Source organism: Bos javanicus, chromosome 8 (genome assembly GCF_032452875.1).
Source record: "Bos javanicus breed banteng chromosome 8, ARS-OSU_banteng_1.0, whole genome shotgun sequence".
In the NCBI taxonomy this organism is placed as follows: domain Eukaryota; kingdom Metazoa; phylum Chordata; class Mammalia; order Artiodactyla; family Bovidae; genus Bos; species Bos javanicus.
Genome location: NC_083875.1, coordinates 87,385,599 through 87,401,758, shown reverse-complemented (window position 1 = coordinate 87,401,758; position 16,160 = coordinate 87,385,599). Strand labels below are relative to the sequence as shown.

General features: G+C 45.6%; 1 protein-coding gene across 2 annotated transcripts in view; it reads right to left on the bottom strand.

Annotated features, from left to right (window-relative positions):
• Positions 1 to 279: 279 nt before the first annotated feature.
• AUH (AU RNA binding methylglutaconyl-CoA hydratase) overlaps positions 280 to 16,160 on the bottom strand; it is a 220,688-nt gene continuing 204,807 nt past the window's right edge. Inside the window, exons 8-9 of one of the 2 annotated variants that reach the window (XM_061426280.1) lie at positions 10,881 to 10,963; positions 280 to 6,481 (exon numbers count right to left, since the gene is read on the bottom strand). In XM_061426280.1, the coding sequence (XP_061282264.1) occupies positions 10,904 to 10,963 (60 nt within the window). In that variant the 3' untranslated portion in view covers positions 280 to 6,481; positions 10,881 to 10,903. Of the gene's footprint in view, positions 6,482 to 7,425; positions 10,964 to 16,160 lie in introns of those variants that run through there. The other variant, XM_061426281.1, reaches the window with a different exon arrangement.

Below are 16,160 nucleotides of genomic sequence, written 5' to 3'. Positions count from 1 at the left end.
GGCAGGCAGATCCTTTCCCACTGCACCACCAGGGAAGTCCTCTTGGCGACTTATTGATCAATTAGAAAAAACATCAGTAGATACAGAGAGGAGCTGAACATCATTATTTATTTTAACCTAATTTCTATTTATACATCATTAGATAGTCTTTTCAAATACACATAGAAAATTACACATAATGTAAATTTCAGAAAAAAAAATTAAAGGATCTGAAAATATACGAAGCAAATTCTCTTACTACAAAGTAATTAAATTAGAAATCAAAACCAATAAGATAAATAAGGAAACCTCTAATATTTAGAAATTAAACTACCCACTTCTAAATCATTCATGTTTCAAAAAAAGAAATCAGAAATAATTCAGAAAATATTTCAAACTGAATGATAGTGAAAAAACAGCATATTAAAAATGTACAGCATACAGCTCAAGTAGTGGCTAAAGGGAAGTTTCAGCTTTAAAATACATATGTTAGGAAAGAAGAAATGTCCACCCCAAGAAACTTAAAAAAAAAAAAAAAAAGGAAGAGCAAAGTAAACCCAAAGTAAGTGGAAGGAAAGAAGTAATAAAGAGCAGAAATCAACAAAATAGAAAATAAACACTGCCAAGAAATTGCAAAGCTAAATCCTAGTCTTTAAAAACAACAAAATAGATAAACTCAATTAAAAATTCATAACAGAACATCTCATCAATATCAAGAATGAAAGATTGGTAATCATTTTAGATATTCTAGATATTAGAAGGATAAGAAGCCAATTGTTTTTTTAACGTTTATGTATTTGGCTGCATCGGGTCTCAGTTGCAGTACACGGGATGTTTCGTTGCAGCGTGCGGCCTTCTCTAGCTGTGATACGTCCTAGTTTCTCTGCGGCATGCGGGATCTTTGTTTCCTGCCCAGGGAAACAATCCGCATCTCCTGCATTGGAAGACAGATTCTTAACCACTGACTATCAAGGTGTCTCTAAGCCAATTTTGTAAACAACTGTATGCTATCACTTCAGCAACTGAATAAAATGGGCAAATTCCTTGAAAACTACAGCTTACCAAAATTTACACAAGGTGAAGGAGAAAATGGGAATCGCCCTATATTTACAAAAGAAGTTAAGTTTGTCATCACAAACCTCCCCACCAAGGAAACTCCAGACCCAGACTCCAAACAAAACCCACCAGGTTTCATAAGAGAACCCTGTCAAATATTCAAGAAAGTAACAACATCAATAGTGCACAAACTCTTTCAGGAAATAGGAGGCGGAAGGAACACTTCCCGACATGTTTTCTGAGTAAAGCATGACATCAGCACTGTAGCATAACAAAATATGACCTCTAAAAAAGGGCATTTTTTAAAGCATCAAGTTAACAAATTAACACTTGCGTGAGAATCTCAGAATTGAAGTCAGCTCCACTGTAACAGAAATGACTAATTCAAGCCACTAAGAACCAACTTCAATTCCCATTGTAATATTAAACTTCATTTCATGATGTCTTTTAAGATCTTGCAGTGTTTGGTAATAAATGATTGCTTCAAAAGAAAGCAAAATGAACTCTGGTCAAAGAAACCCAGAAAACCAAATTACTGGTTTAGCAGAAACCCAAATATAGTACTAGAACCCTGGAAAAACTGTGTGTTTTGAAGGGAATGATATAGAAAAATCCAGGAGGCAAATGGGCCTATGCTCCTTATAACTGGCATGTTCAGCAGAACTTATAAACGTGTAAATGTGAATTCTTTGAAGAAAGCATTGCAGTTTCTATTTTGACAGATGTTCTTGTGGTTTTTCACTGTGTATCTAAGTGACCTTCCTGCTCAGAAGATCTGTGATAATGAGAAGTGAGAACTTCTTTAGCTAGTTATTAAGAACCAGCATGCTACCTAGAGGATAAAACTGAGTTCAAACAGTGACTCTGACCAAGTGAACATGCCCTCGTGTCATTCAACATGGCCAAGCATCCCTCCACAGAATAATTTCATTAGGATTTCCCAGAGAGGGAAATACACACACCTATAGAAAACCAATAGTGACCATATTTCCCAGTTGAAAATTCGGGGTCTATGGTCTGACAAAAGACTTTGTGGCTGGCAGCCTGACAGTCCTGGTGGTTTATAAGAACAATATAAAGCTTGTTCGTGATTGAAATAGGAACACAGAGAATCTGGGGCGTTGGGCTGCCAGCATGATTCCGGTGTGGTCTGCAGCCTTGGCCCATTAGCAAGCTGCTCATCTTGCTCCGTGACAGGGACGTTGAAAGCAAAGAGTGAGTGTTTAGAACTTTTACAGCAATCTGAACTCTGACCACATCCAATGTGTGCCCATTTTTCAGTAATTCATGCTTATTGCCTCTTACAAAAATGCTAGTCCAAAAGAGATTAAGAGATATATGGCAAAACCAATACAATATTGTAATGTTAAATAAAATTTTTTAAAAAGAGAGATTGAGAACAACTAAAATGATGCAGTCCTTCACCAAAGATTGTGTGTGATGCACTGTCCTAGAAGAGTCTCTAGGAAGTGTGATTTTACAGCTGTCAGTTCTGGTGGGAATTGCAGGTAATTAGCTACTGATAAGTGGCTTTCCCAGTAGCGCATTGGTAAAGAATCCAGCTGCCAATGTAGAGGACACAAGAGATACTAGTTCAATCCCTGGGTCAGGAAGATCTCCTGGAGAAGGAAATGCCAACCCACTCCAGTATTCTTGCCTGGGAAATCCCATTTCAGAGGAGCCACAGCCCATGGGGTTGCAAAGAGTTGGACATGATTAAGCACAAGCATTAGCTACTGATGAAGGTAGTTCTGATGACACTCAGGGTGTCAAACTTCCTAGTTGATGTTTAAAATAGACATGAATGAGGAATTCCCTGGCAATCCATTGGTTAGACTCCCTTGCATTCACTGCCAAAGACTCAGGTTCAATCCCTGGTCAGGAAACTAAGATCCCGCAATCTGTGCTGCACAGCCTAAATAAATAAATGAATGGATAAGTAAGTAGACATGAATGAAGGCAAGATTATCTCTGCTGATCTAGTCACATCCCTCATCTTCCCCTGTGCTTCTGGAGAGAAAAGTGGGGATGGTGTCTCGGTCTTTGTGTCTAGAAATGCCAGGTCTGAGACGTGCCTGGCAGCCTGATCCGCATGTGAGATCATTCCTGGAGTGATGACAAAGTGGGAGAAGGATTCTGGCCCCAAACAAGGAGCAGGGACATTCCCACAACTCCCGGGCTGAGAAATTTCTTGCTTCAGAGCAGAAGTCCTGCCCCATAACCACTCCTGAATGTTTTCACAGGGCAGACAGCAGTGTCCTCAGCTGGATGCTGACAGCACAGAGGCTTGGGTCGCCTCACGTCTTACAAGAGTGCTTGAAGCTCCTCCGTTTTTCTGAGTCAGCCCCAAGCTTCACCTCAGTGTGGTTACTTCCAGACGCAAACTGGAAATGATGTGGCCATTTCTTCTTCTGCAACCTCCACAGTGAATGTGTATGAGTCACGTGTCCTGGGATCCCATCATCACTAGTGATCCCTTTATTTTCTTTTAAAAATTTTTATTGGAGTATAATCGCTTTACAGTGTTGTTATAGTTTTTACTGCACAACAAAGTGAATCAGCTATATGCATACATACATCCCCTCCCTCTGGAGCCTCCCTCCCACCCTCCATCCCACCCCTCCAGGTCACCACAGAACGCTGAACAGAGCTTCCTGTGCTGTACAGCGGCTTTCAACTAGCTATTCATTCTACGTATGGTGGTGTATATACGTCAATGCTACCATCCCAGTTCGTCCAACCCTCCTCCCTCTCCCACTGTGTCCACATGTCCGTTCTTTGTGTGCAGCTCCATTCCTGTCTTGCAAATAGGTTCATCTGCATCATTTTTCTAGATTCCATTCTATGAGTGCATGCTCAGTCGTGTCTGATTCTGTGCAGCCCCATGGACTGTAGCCCGCCAGGCTCTTCTATCCATGGAATTCTCGAAGCAAGAATACTGAAGTGGATTGCTATCTCCTACTCCAGGGGATCTTCCCGACCCAGAGGTCGAACTCCTGCATCTCCTGCAGTGGCAGGTGGATTCTTTACCACTGTGGCACCTGGGAAGCCCTAGATTCTGAATATATGCATTAATATTCAACATCTGTTTTTCACTTTCTCACTTCACTCTGTATGACAGATTCCTTTAATTTTCCATGTACCAGAGGTTTTATTTTACAAAGTTAACAGTCTGCAACCTGCTTACACTGCTCTGAAGGAGGCTGACCCCATTTACCCTCACATTTTAAGGACAATCAAAAAATTCCAGTGTGATATTTGATCTCATGATAAACCCATCTTGTGGCTCATCAAGTTTGCCTGCAGAAGGTGTGTTTGCCAGGGAACAAGCCGAGTATTGTTTCTGTGGTTTGGCAGGGAAAATTTCTGAGGTGGATGGATTTGGGGATGCAGGGAACAGAGCTCAGGCCATGAGAGGGTCCAGTTGAATGTGAACGGGCACTGGGGAGGCGTCTGGAGCTCAGAGAGGCAAAGCAGCAGCCAGCAGAGGTTTGGACAGCAGCTGGGGCCTGGCCGGAGACTCTGAACATTACACACATGCTTCTCAGCAAGGCCCTGGCTACATGGCTCTGCCCCGCATTCCCATCAGCCTTGGGCTAAACATCCCCCCAGAAGAAGGGAGAGCTGAGCTATTCAGGGTGTGAAGTGGGTAGAGGAATGGAGGCAGCCACCTAACATTGGCCTGTGTCCCTGGGGGCCCACACCTGCTTCGTGCCCCACCTGACACCTGGGATTGACTTTTTACTGCTTCTTCACCTGGATGGGCCTCTCGGACCTGCCAGCATTCTCAGGGTGATGCATGGCCACACCACAGGCCCATTTCAGGAGATGCAGGCAAGTTCCTGCCACTCTCCTTGGCAGAGGGCCAGATGTCAGGTCAGCCCATAGGGGACCTTGTTTATGACAACCAGTGAGGTACTGGGCAACAGCCCAAGGCTTACAGTTATCTAAGAGCAGTCAGGGATCACATGAGAGTTGCTTGAAATCAACATTATTTGTGTAATGCTATGCAGATAAAATGGGCTTTCCAGCTGGCACTAGTGGTAAAGAACCCACTTGCCAATGCAGGGAGTGCAAGAGACATGAGTTTGATCCCTGGGTCAGGAAGATCCCCTGGAGGAGGCCATGGCAATCCGCTCCAGTATTCTTGCCTGGAGAATCCCATGGACAGAGGAGCCTAGCAGGCTACAGTCCAGGAGGGTGCAGAGAGTGAGACATGACTGAGCATGCCTGCACACATGCACATAAAGTGAGCCGCCAACTGGAGGACGAGGGTTGCTGGAAGTCTCCAGGGGGTCTCAGACCCTTCCCTGCCAACCATGCCATCTGAGGACAACTGTGAATTCTCCCACACAGGGGTGACTCTGTCCCTCACCCTGATCCCCAGCCAGCCGCTGGCCCATTCGCCACACAGGGTGGAACAAGCTTTCAGCAGTGGGTGTGCTGGGCTGGGTGGGAACTTTGAAGGTGACAGAGACATGGATTTGTTTAGATGTGGCCCTCAAGGAGCTCAGGGAAATCAATCACTACAGATGGTCACAAAACAAGGGGAGAGTAAGAAGGTCCAAACTAGCAGGCAGGCAGCCCGGGCTGGGCCTCCACGGCTTGTGAAGATCCACATGGGCAGTTTTCTATGGGTCCAGGGTCGGGTTGGTGAGTTTTATTCTCCCAGCATCTGTCCACTTGGCCCCTCTTTCCAATCATCCCAGCGCCCCCAAGTTCACTGTCCCCCATTAGGCATTTCTCCTCCAATCTCTCTGGCCCTGGACTCCTCACAGCTCCACCTAATCTCCCCAACTCTGCAGGATTTGGGGGAAAGGTCGAGGTAGACATGGCCCACTGCTCTGCACTCTTGCTGGCCCTGCATCCCTCACTCCAGCCTCCCTGGCTGGTATATGGTTCCCCATAAGGACCCACACTCTCTTCAGGGTGGCTGACACTGTATGACTACTAACCAGTGCAGATCTGGCCTGGTCAGCAGTGGCTCTGCTTGGCTCACTCCTTGACTCACCGGGACTGGGCCATGGTGGTGTGCGCTGCCCTCGTTGTCTGGACGCCCCCTCCTACCACCCTTGCCCAGAGAATCAGTACATGTCCATTCAAGGGGTTCCTGCCTGTGGTCAGCTGAACAAGCCCCCAGAACCATCCACTTCTAATCCTGGAACCTGTGAAGTTCATCTCATATGACAAAAGGGACTTTGCTGGTGTGATTAAGGATTTGGGGGTGGGCCCAGTGTAATCATATAGGTCCTTACACAGGGGGAGACTGACAGCAGAAAGGAAGAGGGTGTGATGGTGGGAGAAAAGCCTGGAGTGATGCATCCTGAAGATGGAGGAAGGAGCCAAGCGCCAAGGAACACAGGTGGCTTCTAGAAGCTGAAACAACCAAGGAAATGCATTCTTCCCCAGATACCGTGGCTTCAGCCTGGTGAAACTCTTCTGACCTCTAGAAGAGAAAGGGGATAGAACTGTGCTGTTTTAAGCCATACATTGGTGACAATTAGTTACAGCAGCCCAGGAAACTAACACACTGCCCAATCACTACCTTGAAAGGCCTTCCAGCACAGGCTCCGTCAAAGAAGGATGGGGCTTCTCACAACCCCCGTGTCAGTGGCTCCACAGCTCCCCGAAGGCCACAGTGACCACGGCAGTGCTGGGTTTTGCAGACATCTGTGAATTGTTCCCTGAGGATGTGAGGAATTGAATCCCAGCCACATGGTTCAGCAGCAACGCCATCTATAAACATGGCCCCACTTGTGACTGACTGGCTGGCTTGGTGACAACTACCACCTCCTTGGTCGGACATAAGGACTGGCTGAGGAAAAGCCCCTGAAGTTCTTCTGGGGTGTTTCAACCTGGAGCTGAGGGTGCAGGGCCAGCCCTCACTGACTAGTGTGAGAGGCAGGCCGGACAGCCGGGTGCAGGCTCAGGGCTGGTCCCTACAGGCCTCTGGGCAACCCAGACGCCTGGCTTGCCCTTGCCAGACCCAGTGAGTCCAGAGATGCTGGCTGTGTGTGTACACATTCAAAGCAGTGAGAGTGTGATTAGCCATACTTCCTCTTTGGAGCATCCCTTGGAGAAAGGCAGGAAGGGTGGGCCAGCACCCAGGGGCTGGGCTTCATTCTTTCACCTGGATAGAAAAGAGTTCCAGTGTTTCAGAGGTGCCATCGGCCCATCCTGCCTTGTAGCCTCCAGGTCATCAGGAGGGAAGGACCATCTGTCCTCCTGCATACATGTTCTCCATCACAGCCTGGGGGTGGGGGTGGGGGCCATGAAGCAAGCTGGGGACCCCAACCCAAGACTCCACCCAGAGCAGCCACCTCCCGTCTTGGTGCCCACATCTCAGTTCCCACTTTATCTGGGATAGATCATAAATTCCACACAGCAGGCTCTTAAAAAAATTTGTTTACTGAGGTAACCTAAATGCCTAAAAACATTATGACACACACACGGATAGGGACTTGGTGATCACTTTTTGGAGGAATGACACGCATGATGGATTTGGTTTGTAAGGATGAGCACTTCAAAAATATTACAATTGGAAACAATGTCAAAGCTCCAAATTTAGAACTCTTCTTTACCTAAATGTGCTAATTTGGCAAATTACAGGCTTGAGTAAATTGTGGATTGTCTGTACATGGGTTTTTGTTGTTGTTTGTAGAAAAAAGGATCAGCTATAAAACAGTAAAGGCCAAAGAATATATTGACACGGTTCAGAATAGTATTTGCACGTTGCACAAGACAAGTGAGAGGCCATCACACAAATAATGATTACAGAAATGCAAATTAAAATAAGGACAGTGCATTTCTCAGTGATTGGGTTGGCAGAGCCCAGGGCTCTGTCCACTCCCATGATGAAGTGGAGAGAGAGGCCTCCACCGTCAGCAGGAATCCAAACCGGCACAAATCTTGGTGAGTGATTAAAACTGTGTATCCCCAACCCAGGCCAAGCCTTGCATGTGTGACAGAGAAACCTCAGAACAACCACATGCCCACCAGGAGAGGAGTGGCAGCCCTGGAGGAAGGCAGACCTCCTGGGAAAAAATTCATGATTATTGTGAGGTGAAAATAAGAGCAAGCTGCAACCCCACATGGAGAGTGTGATGCTATCGCTTGTGGGAAAAAGTGTGTGTGTCCACAGGTCTGTGTGTGTGTCTGCGCATGTATGTGTGAGTGTTCGTGTGCATGTAATTGTGCATATGTGTTTGTCACGTGTGTGTGCATGTGTCTACTTTTTTAACCATAGGGTGCAGTCAGGAATAATGGTGATCATCATAGTTAATTGATTTTCACCCTGTGCCAGGCACTATCCTAAGCACTTTACACATATTCATGCATTGAATCCTCCTAACAATCCTACAAGGGGTCTACAATTGTTACCTCCACTTTACAGGCTAGGAAACTGAGGTAGGGACTAGCCACATGACCTGCCTAAGGTCCCATGACCTTGTAGGTGGCAAATCTGAACCCAAGTGACCCGGTTCGAAAACCCAGACCAGAATCACTTTGTTCTGCTGCAAGCCCAAAATATGAAAGGCAGGGCAGGTTACTGAACATTTTAAGGACAATGGATGTTTTTCAGTTTACTACTGTATTTTAAAATTATTTTTAGATCTAAAGTTATTCCTTTAAAAAAGGAAAAGAGTGACACCTTTTCCCTCGCAGTGCAAGAGTGCTGTGAGATTTCTCCTCCTCCTCCTGAGATGATGTAAGTGTGCTTGATGGAGAAACACGGGTAATATCATGCAGTTATGCAATCAGGTGTACATTTCACATGAATTACAGCGCACCTGGAGACACTGATGAAATCCTGGATGCCTAGAGCTGTCAAATGCGGTTTTTCAAAAAAAGGAATACACCAGCCCACACCCTGACTTCACAACCTATAATTAATTAGGGAAAGAAAGAGAGATCTGTCTGGTTTTGTGACTTCAACTTTCCACCTGAAATATAAAGTTCTAAGAATATCATTTGGCTCTGCTCCTTGCTGCCTTTGCTTCTTGCTCTAACTTCCAGACTTTTTTTACTTCTATTTTCAGTGCTGCTACCAAAATGAGAATGCAAATATATTCTGCATAATTCATAAGCTATACTATGAATGTTCAAGTGCTACTACTCGTGTCACAGCCACAACCGTAAGCACAAGTACATCCAGACAGCTGCTCTGTCTCTCACTCTCGAGCCAGCCAATAGAGCCTGGAGTTAAACCCAAGACTTTTGTCCGCAATTCCGGTCTCAAGTTCTATGTTTACTTAATTAACTAGAAAAGGCTAAGCTGTTCATCTCATGTGTTAAATAAGTGCGAACAACTTTGCTGGTGGAAAGCACAGGAATGTTTGTGCCAGGCTGGTACCCCACATACTGTACCCTTTCCCATTTCTGGTACCAAGTATCTTTCTTGTCTGCAGTTAGGTTTTAAAAAAGTACACATTGATTGAAATTCTAGGCACATGTCCATTCATGAAATCAATGACTGCTCTTTGTGGCTTGACCAGGACAATAACTTGTATCCCACCTCCAGAGATCCAGATCTAGTAGCCTAGGTGGGCTCAGGCATGTGGAGTTTAAAAACTTCCTAGAAGACCACAGTAGGGAGTCACGTTTCGAGCTTCCACACAAAGGAGCTCCTTGAATAAATCCCATCCCCAGAAAGAGAAGCGCCAAGGATGTGTGGTTGTGTCCATCAAACACATGCGGCATACACCCCACATGCAAGCTCCCTAGGACAGAACGGACACAAGGGAACTACCATGAACACCAGCTGAGGACCAAAGCGGGTCACAGCAATGTAAACACCGCTGTGTAGGGAGTACTGATCAACATTGGCACATGTTGCTCTTTGTCCAAATATAATCGCATTGAATTCCTGGTCTAGCTCACAGGCTTAGAGTCACTTCCTCTCCCCTTGAAACTGGACTGGCCAGTCTATTGCTCTGACCACAGACTGCAGCAGAAATGACTTGCTGAGATTTTTGCATCCAGTCCTTAAGAAGGTTTGGGCATCTACTTCCTCCCAAGTAGTGTCAGGTCACTGTGCTGCCAGGAGGTCCTGGCTGGAGAAATGAGTGACCAGAGGTCCCAGGAAAGGCTCTGGAGATGGGACACCATTTGGGACATTCCAGTTGGTAGAGCTCTCAGTTGAACACACCCACAGGAGACCACCCAGCTGATGCCAAGTGGAGAAGAGCTGGCCCTGCAGAGCCCTGTCTGAACACTGATCCACAGAATTCTGAGCAATAAAATATAGTGTAGTGCTGAGCACCAAATATGGAGAAGGTTTGTTACTTGGCAATAACTGAACCACACTAAATCTCCTCTGTATTACTGAGGCTCTGCTAACCTATAGTGCCCGGGACACAGACACACATGTCCCTTGAGGAGGCTTGCAAGGTGGAGGTGTTTGGTCGAGCCAGATGCTGGGACTTTATTCACTGAATGATCTTTTCATGAAATGTCTGCAGTGGTCTGAAGTGACCTGTTCTTACCCAGCCAAGGTGAGGGGCCCGTAGGGACCTAGGGGAAGAAGCTGACACTCCACACTGGATGTGCAGCTCTTTACTGATTACCTGGATCCCAGACCCATTTTCTGTCTTCAGAGGTTGCCCCTTGGAACTCTCATGCCTTGTGAGAGTCAGGTGTAGGTCGGTAAGTGCAGGAGACTGGAGGGCGCATCCTCAGGGCGTGCATGGCTTTCTCTGGTGCCACAATCGGGAGAGGCTAGGGCATCTGAGATGCAGTGATGCAGCTTCCTGCTTCTTTTCCAAGCTGTGATATACCACCCAGATCCCCTTCAAGACAGCAAGGTCTATTCCCCTGTGTAGGGAGGTTTGCACAATTTCACTCACCTCACATGCTAGCAAAGTAATGCTCAAAATTCTCCAAGCGAGGCTTCAATAGAACGTGAACCAAGAACTTCCAGATGTTCAAGCTGGATTTAGAAAAGGCAGAGGAACCAGAGATCAGATTACCAACATCCGTTGGATCATAGAAAGAACAAGAGAATTCCAGAAAAATATCTACTTCTGCTTCATTGACTGCACTAAAGCCTTTGACTGTGTGGATGACAACAAAATGTGTAAAATTCTTAAAGAGATGGGAATACCAGACCACCTTACCTGCCTCCTGAGAAACCTGTATGCAGGTCAAGAATCAACAATTAGAACTAAACATGGAACAATGGGCTGGTTAAAAATTGGGAAAGGAGTACATTAAGGCTGTATATTGTCACCATGCTTATTTAGCTTCTATGAAGAGTACATTATATGAAATGAGAGCTGGATGAATCCCAAGCTCGAATCAAAATTGCCAGGAGCAATATCAATAACCTCAGATATGCAGATGACACCAGCCTAATGGCAGAAAGTGAAGAGAAACTGAAGAGCCTCTTTATGAAGGTGAAAGAGGAAAGTTTACAAGCTGGCTTTAAAACTCAGCATTCAGAAAATGAAGATCATGGCATCTGGTCCCATTCCTTCATAGCAAATAGATGGGGAAACAATGGAAACAGTGACAGACTTTATTTTCTTGGGCTCCAAAATCACTGCAGATGGTGACTGCAGCCATTAAGTTAATAGACATTTGCTTCTTGGAAGAAAAGCTTTGACCAAACCTAGACAGCTTATTAAAAAGCAGAGACATTATTTTGCCAATAAAAGTCCATATAGTCAAACTTATGGTTTTTCCAGTAGTGAGAGTTGAACCATATAAAGAAGGTTGAGTGCCGAAGAACTGATGCTTTTGAACTGTGGTGCTGGAGAAGACTCTTGAGAGTCCCTTGGTCTGCAAGGAGATCAAACCAGTCAATCCTAAAGGAAATCAGTCCTGAATACTCATTGGTGGGACTGATGCTGAGGCTAAAGTTCCAAAACTTTGGCCACCTAATGCAAAGAATTGACTCACTGGAAAAAATCCTGATGCTGGGAAATATTGAAGGCAGGAAGAGTAGGGCCCAACAGAGGATGAGATGGTTGGATGGCATCACCTACTCAATGGACATGAGTTTGAGCAAGCTCCAGGAGATGGTGAAGGACAGGGAAGCCTGGCGTGCTGCAGTCCATGGGGTCACAAAGAGTCAGAGAAGACTGAGTGACTGAACAACAGGGAGGTCCCTGTCCCAAAACCACATCCCTCCAGGCAGCTTTCATCCAATGACTGGTCAGCATAGAGTGGAAAGACTTGAGCCTCTGCCCAAAGTCAGGGACGCTTTGAAGGACCCTCCAACTGGGGGTCGGCTGAGGCCACTGTTGGCATCAGCTCTGTTCCGGCCTACCTCTGTCCCACACTGCTCCCTTCCACCAGCTGTCCCCTCCAAGCCCCCCTAATTCAGCTCTCCCCCCAACTCCTCCCTCCAGGCCCATCCCCTCCCTCACCACCTCCGTTCCTCTCTCAGGTGCGGATCCCCTGGATCCATCTGGGTGGGAGCCAGCTCCCGTACATTACAGTGTGTTGCCCCTGCAGTGTGAGGTCATGTTATTATCACCTCCTTTTTACAAGGACAGAAAGAAGGAAGGAAGGGGTGGAGGAGGAAGGAAAAAGAAAAGGAACTGGAGAATCAGAGAGACATGAAACTGACCAAGCCATCCACTGGTAGAAGAGGCAGGTTTAACTTCCATCCCTCTGGTTCCAAAATCCATGTGACCAAGGTGTTTATTTGATTGTAAAGAGAGTGGCTCTTCTTAGCCTGTCAACTGAGGAACAGAGTTGTAACTCTCTGAGGTGAATTTCATTTCTAAAAGTAGAGGAATAAGAAACTAATTTTTAAGTCTTCCTTTTAATGTGTGAGAAGTATGCCTTCTCTCACATGAGTGGAGGAAGCTGTAAGAACCAAGTGAACAGAGGCCCACCATGATGATGGAGTTATTGGGAAATGCAGAAAGAGAGAAATGAAACCTTGGGGACAAGCCTGTCACCCCACTCCTGACATCACTCCACAAAGGCTTCTCCTGCATCAAAACCCTCCTCTGCCCCCGAATGATGGATCAGCTCTCTTCCAAAGTAGAAAGATGTATGCTGACAAAACCTTCTTCCCCTGAACCTCACAAAGTCAATTTCCACAGAAGAGCAACAGCAGAAAATAAAATACCACCTACACTCAAAGTAAGAAAGGGGAAACCACACATTAACTTAGAGATAGCCAGTCAGGGCATCTGGGCACAGTGCCCAGCTCTGACTCCTTTGCTTGTACACACAACACACACGCACACCCAATGCATACAACACACGCCCAACACAAAACAGAAACAACACATAAAACATACAACAGACAATATACACAACCCATACAGCACACAACACACATACACCCCATCACACATACATAACACAACACATATACCCCACCGTACACAATCCACACAACACATGCAACAAACACACAACACACATAACCCACAAAACAGAGAAACACACCACACAAAGCATACACAACACAACACAAAATATACACAACACACACAAAATAACAGAGAACACACATACAATACACATACACACACTTTTGAGCAATCCAGTGGGAACAAGCAAAGCAGATATGCCCTGACCACCAGAAACGAGGAGATCCCAGGTGGACTGATGGGGCCTCCCAAGGGGCCAACTCAGTGGCCAGGTTGCCCCCCTGGGGTCCCTTTGGTGGGAGGGATGCTGGCAGGTAAAGGTCAGCCACTTAGGGACTTATCCAAGGAGAAGATGAAGGAAAGGAAACACAACCAGAGCCCTGGATGGCCAAGGAGCTAATTCAAGTCAAACACCACATTCGAAGGGTCCCTTTGACCATGGAAGAGTCACAGCTGTAATCAACCTTCAGTGTCCTCTGCCCTTTCCTCCTCCGGCTGGGAAGGGAGTGAGAATAGTGGGTGCAGCCCAGAAACCCACAGTGGACCAGCAAGCTCTCAAGAGGGAAGGCCTAGTCTCTCCCTAAAATGGTGTGCTTCTTTTTTTTTTAACTTTAGTCCGTGCTCTCCAGTATGTGGGATCTTAGTTCTCTGACTAGTGATCGAACCCACACTCCCTGAATCGGCAGCTCAGAGTCTTAATCACTAGACCACCACGGAAGTCCCGAGTGCATACTTTGGATTTTTTAACTCAGCTCAGGTTTGAATGGGTGAAGACAGAGGAGATCCCAACAACAGACTGTTGTGTTTTCTAGCGCAACACTGAGGAGCTTGTGATGACATCTACAGAACATTAGTCAGGGGGAATCTTAATAGCAGCATTTACTGCCACTAGCAAAAGGAAGTCTCCTGGGATACAAGAGGGAAATTAGTGAGCCCAGGGCTTCCCCAGTAGCTCAATGGTAAAGAATTTGCAAGCAATGCAGAAGCTGCAGGAGCTGCGGGTTCAGTTCTTTGGTCTGGAAGATCTCCTGGAGGAAGGCATGGCAAATTCAGTTCAGTTCAGTTCAGTCACTCAGTTGTGTCCGACTCTTGGTGACCCCATGGACTGCAGTACACCAGGCTTCCCTGTCCATCACCAACTCCTGAAGCTTGCTCAAACTCATGTCCTTCAAGTCGGAGACGCCATCCAACCATCTCATTCTTTGTCATCCCTTTCTCCTCCCACCTTCAATCTTTCCCAGCATCAAGGTCTTTGCCAGTGAATCAGTTCTTCACATCAGGTGGTCAAAGTATTACAGTTTCAGCTTCAGCATCAGTCCTTCCAATGAATATTCAGGACTGATTTCCTTTAGGATTCACTGGTTGGATCTCCTTGCAGTCCAAGGGACTCTCAAGAGTCTTCTCCAACACCACAGTTCAAAAATATCAATTCTTCAGTGCTCAGCTTTCTTTATAGTCCAACTCTCATATCCATACATGACTACTGGAAAAACCATTGCTTTGACTAGATGGACGTTTGTTGGCAAAGTAATGTCTCTGCTTTTTAATAAGCTGTCTAGGTTTGTCATAGCTTTTCTTCCAAGGAGCAAACATCTTTTCATTTCATGGCTGCAGTCACCATTTGCAGTGATTTTGGAGCCCCCAAAAATAAAGTCTGTCACTGTTTCCATTGTTTCCCCATCTATTTGCCATGAAGTGATGGGATCAGATGCCATGATCTTAGTTTTCTGAATGAAGAGTTTTAAGCCAATTTTTGCACTCTCCTCTTTCACTTTCATCAAGAGGTTCTTTAGTTCCTCTTGACTTTTTGCCATTAGGGTGGTGTCATCTGCATATCTGAGGTTATTAATATTTCTCCTGGCAATCTTGATTCCAGCTTGTGCTTCATCCAGCCCAGCATTTTGCATGAGGTACTCTGCATATAAGTTAAATAAGCAGGGTGATAGCCTTGATGTACACCTTTCCTGATCTGGAACTAGTCTGTTGTTCTGTGTCCAGTTCTAACTGTTTCTTGACCTGCATACAGATTTCTCAGGAGGCAGGCAAGGTGATCTGGTATTCCCATCTATTTCAGAATTTTCCACAGTTTGTTGTGATCCACATAGTCAAAGGCTTTGGCATAGTCAATAAAGCAGAAGTAGATGTTTTTCTGGAACTCTCTTGCTTTTTCTATGATCCAGTGGATGTTGGCAATTTGATCTCTGGTTCCTCTGCCTTTTCTAAATCCAGCTTGAACATCAGGAAGTTCATGGTTCATATACTGTTGAAGCCTGGCTTAGAGAATTTTGAGCATTACTTTACTAGCATGTAAGATGAGTGCAATTGTGCAGTAGTTTGAGCATTCTTTGGCATTGCCTTTCTTTGGGATTGGAATGAAAACTGACCTTTTGCAGTCCTGTGGCCACTGCTGAGTTTTCCAAATCTGCTGGCATATTGAGTGCAGCACTTTCACAGCATCATCTTCTATGATTTGAAATAGCTCAACTGGAATTCCATCACCTCCATTAGCTTTGTTCATAGTGATGCTTCCTAAGGCCCGCTTGACTTCACATTCCAAGATGTCTGGCTCTAGGTGAGTCATCACACCATCGTGATTATCTGGGTCATGAAGATCTTTTTTGTGTAATTCTTTTGTTTATTCTTGCCACCTCTTCTAAATATCTTCTTCTTCTCTTAGGTCCATACTGTTTCTGTCCTTTATTGTGCCCATCTTTGCATGAACTATTCCCTTGGTATCTCTAATTTTCTTGAAGAGGTCTCTAGTCTTTCCCATTTTATTGTCTTCCTCTATTC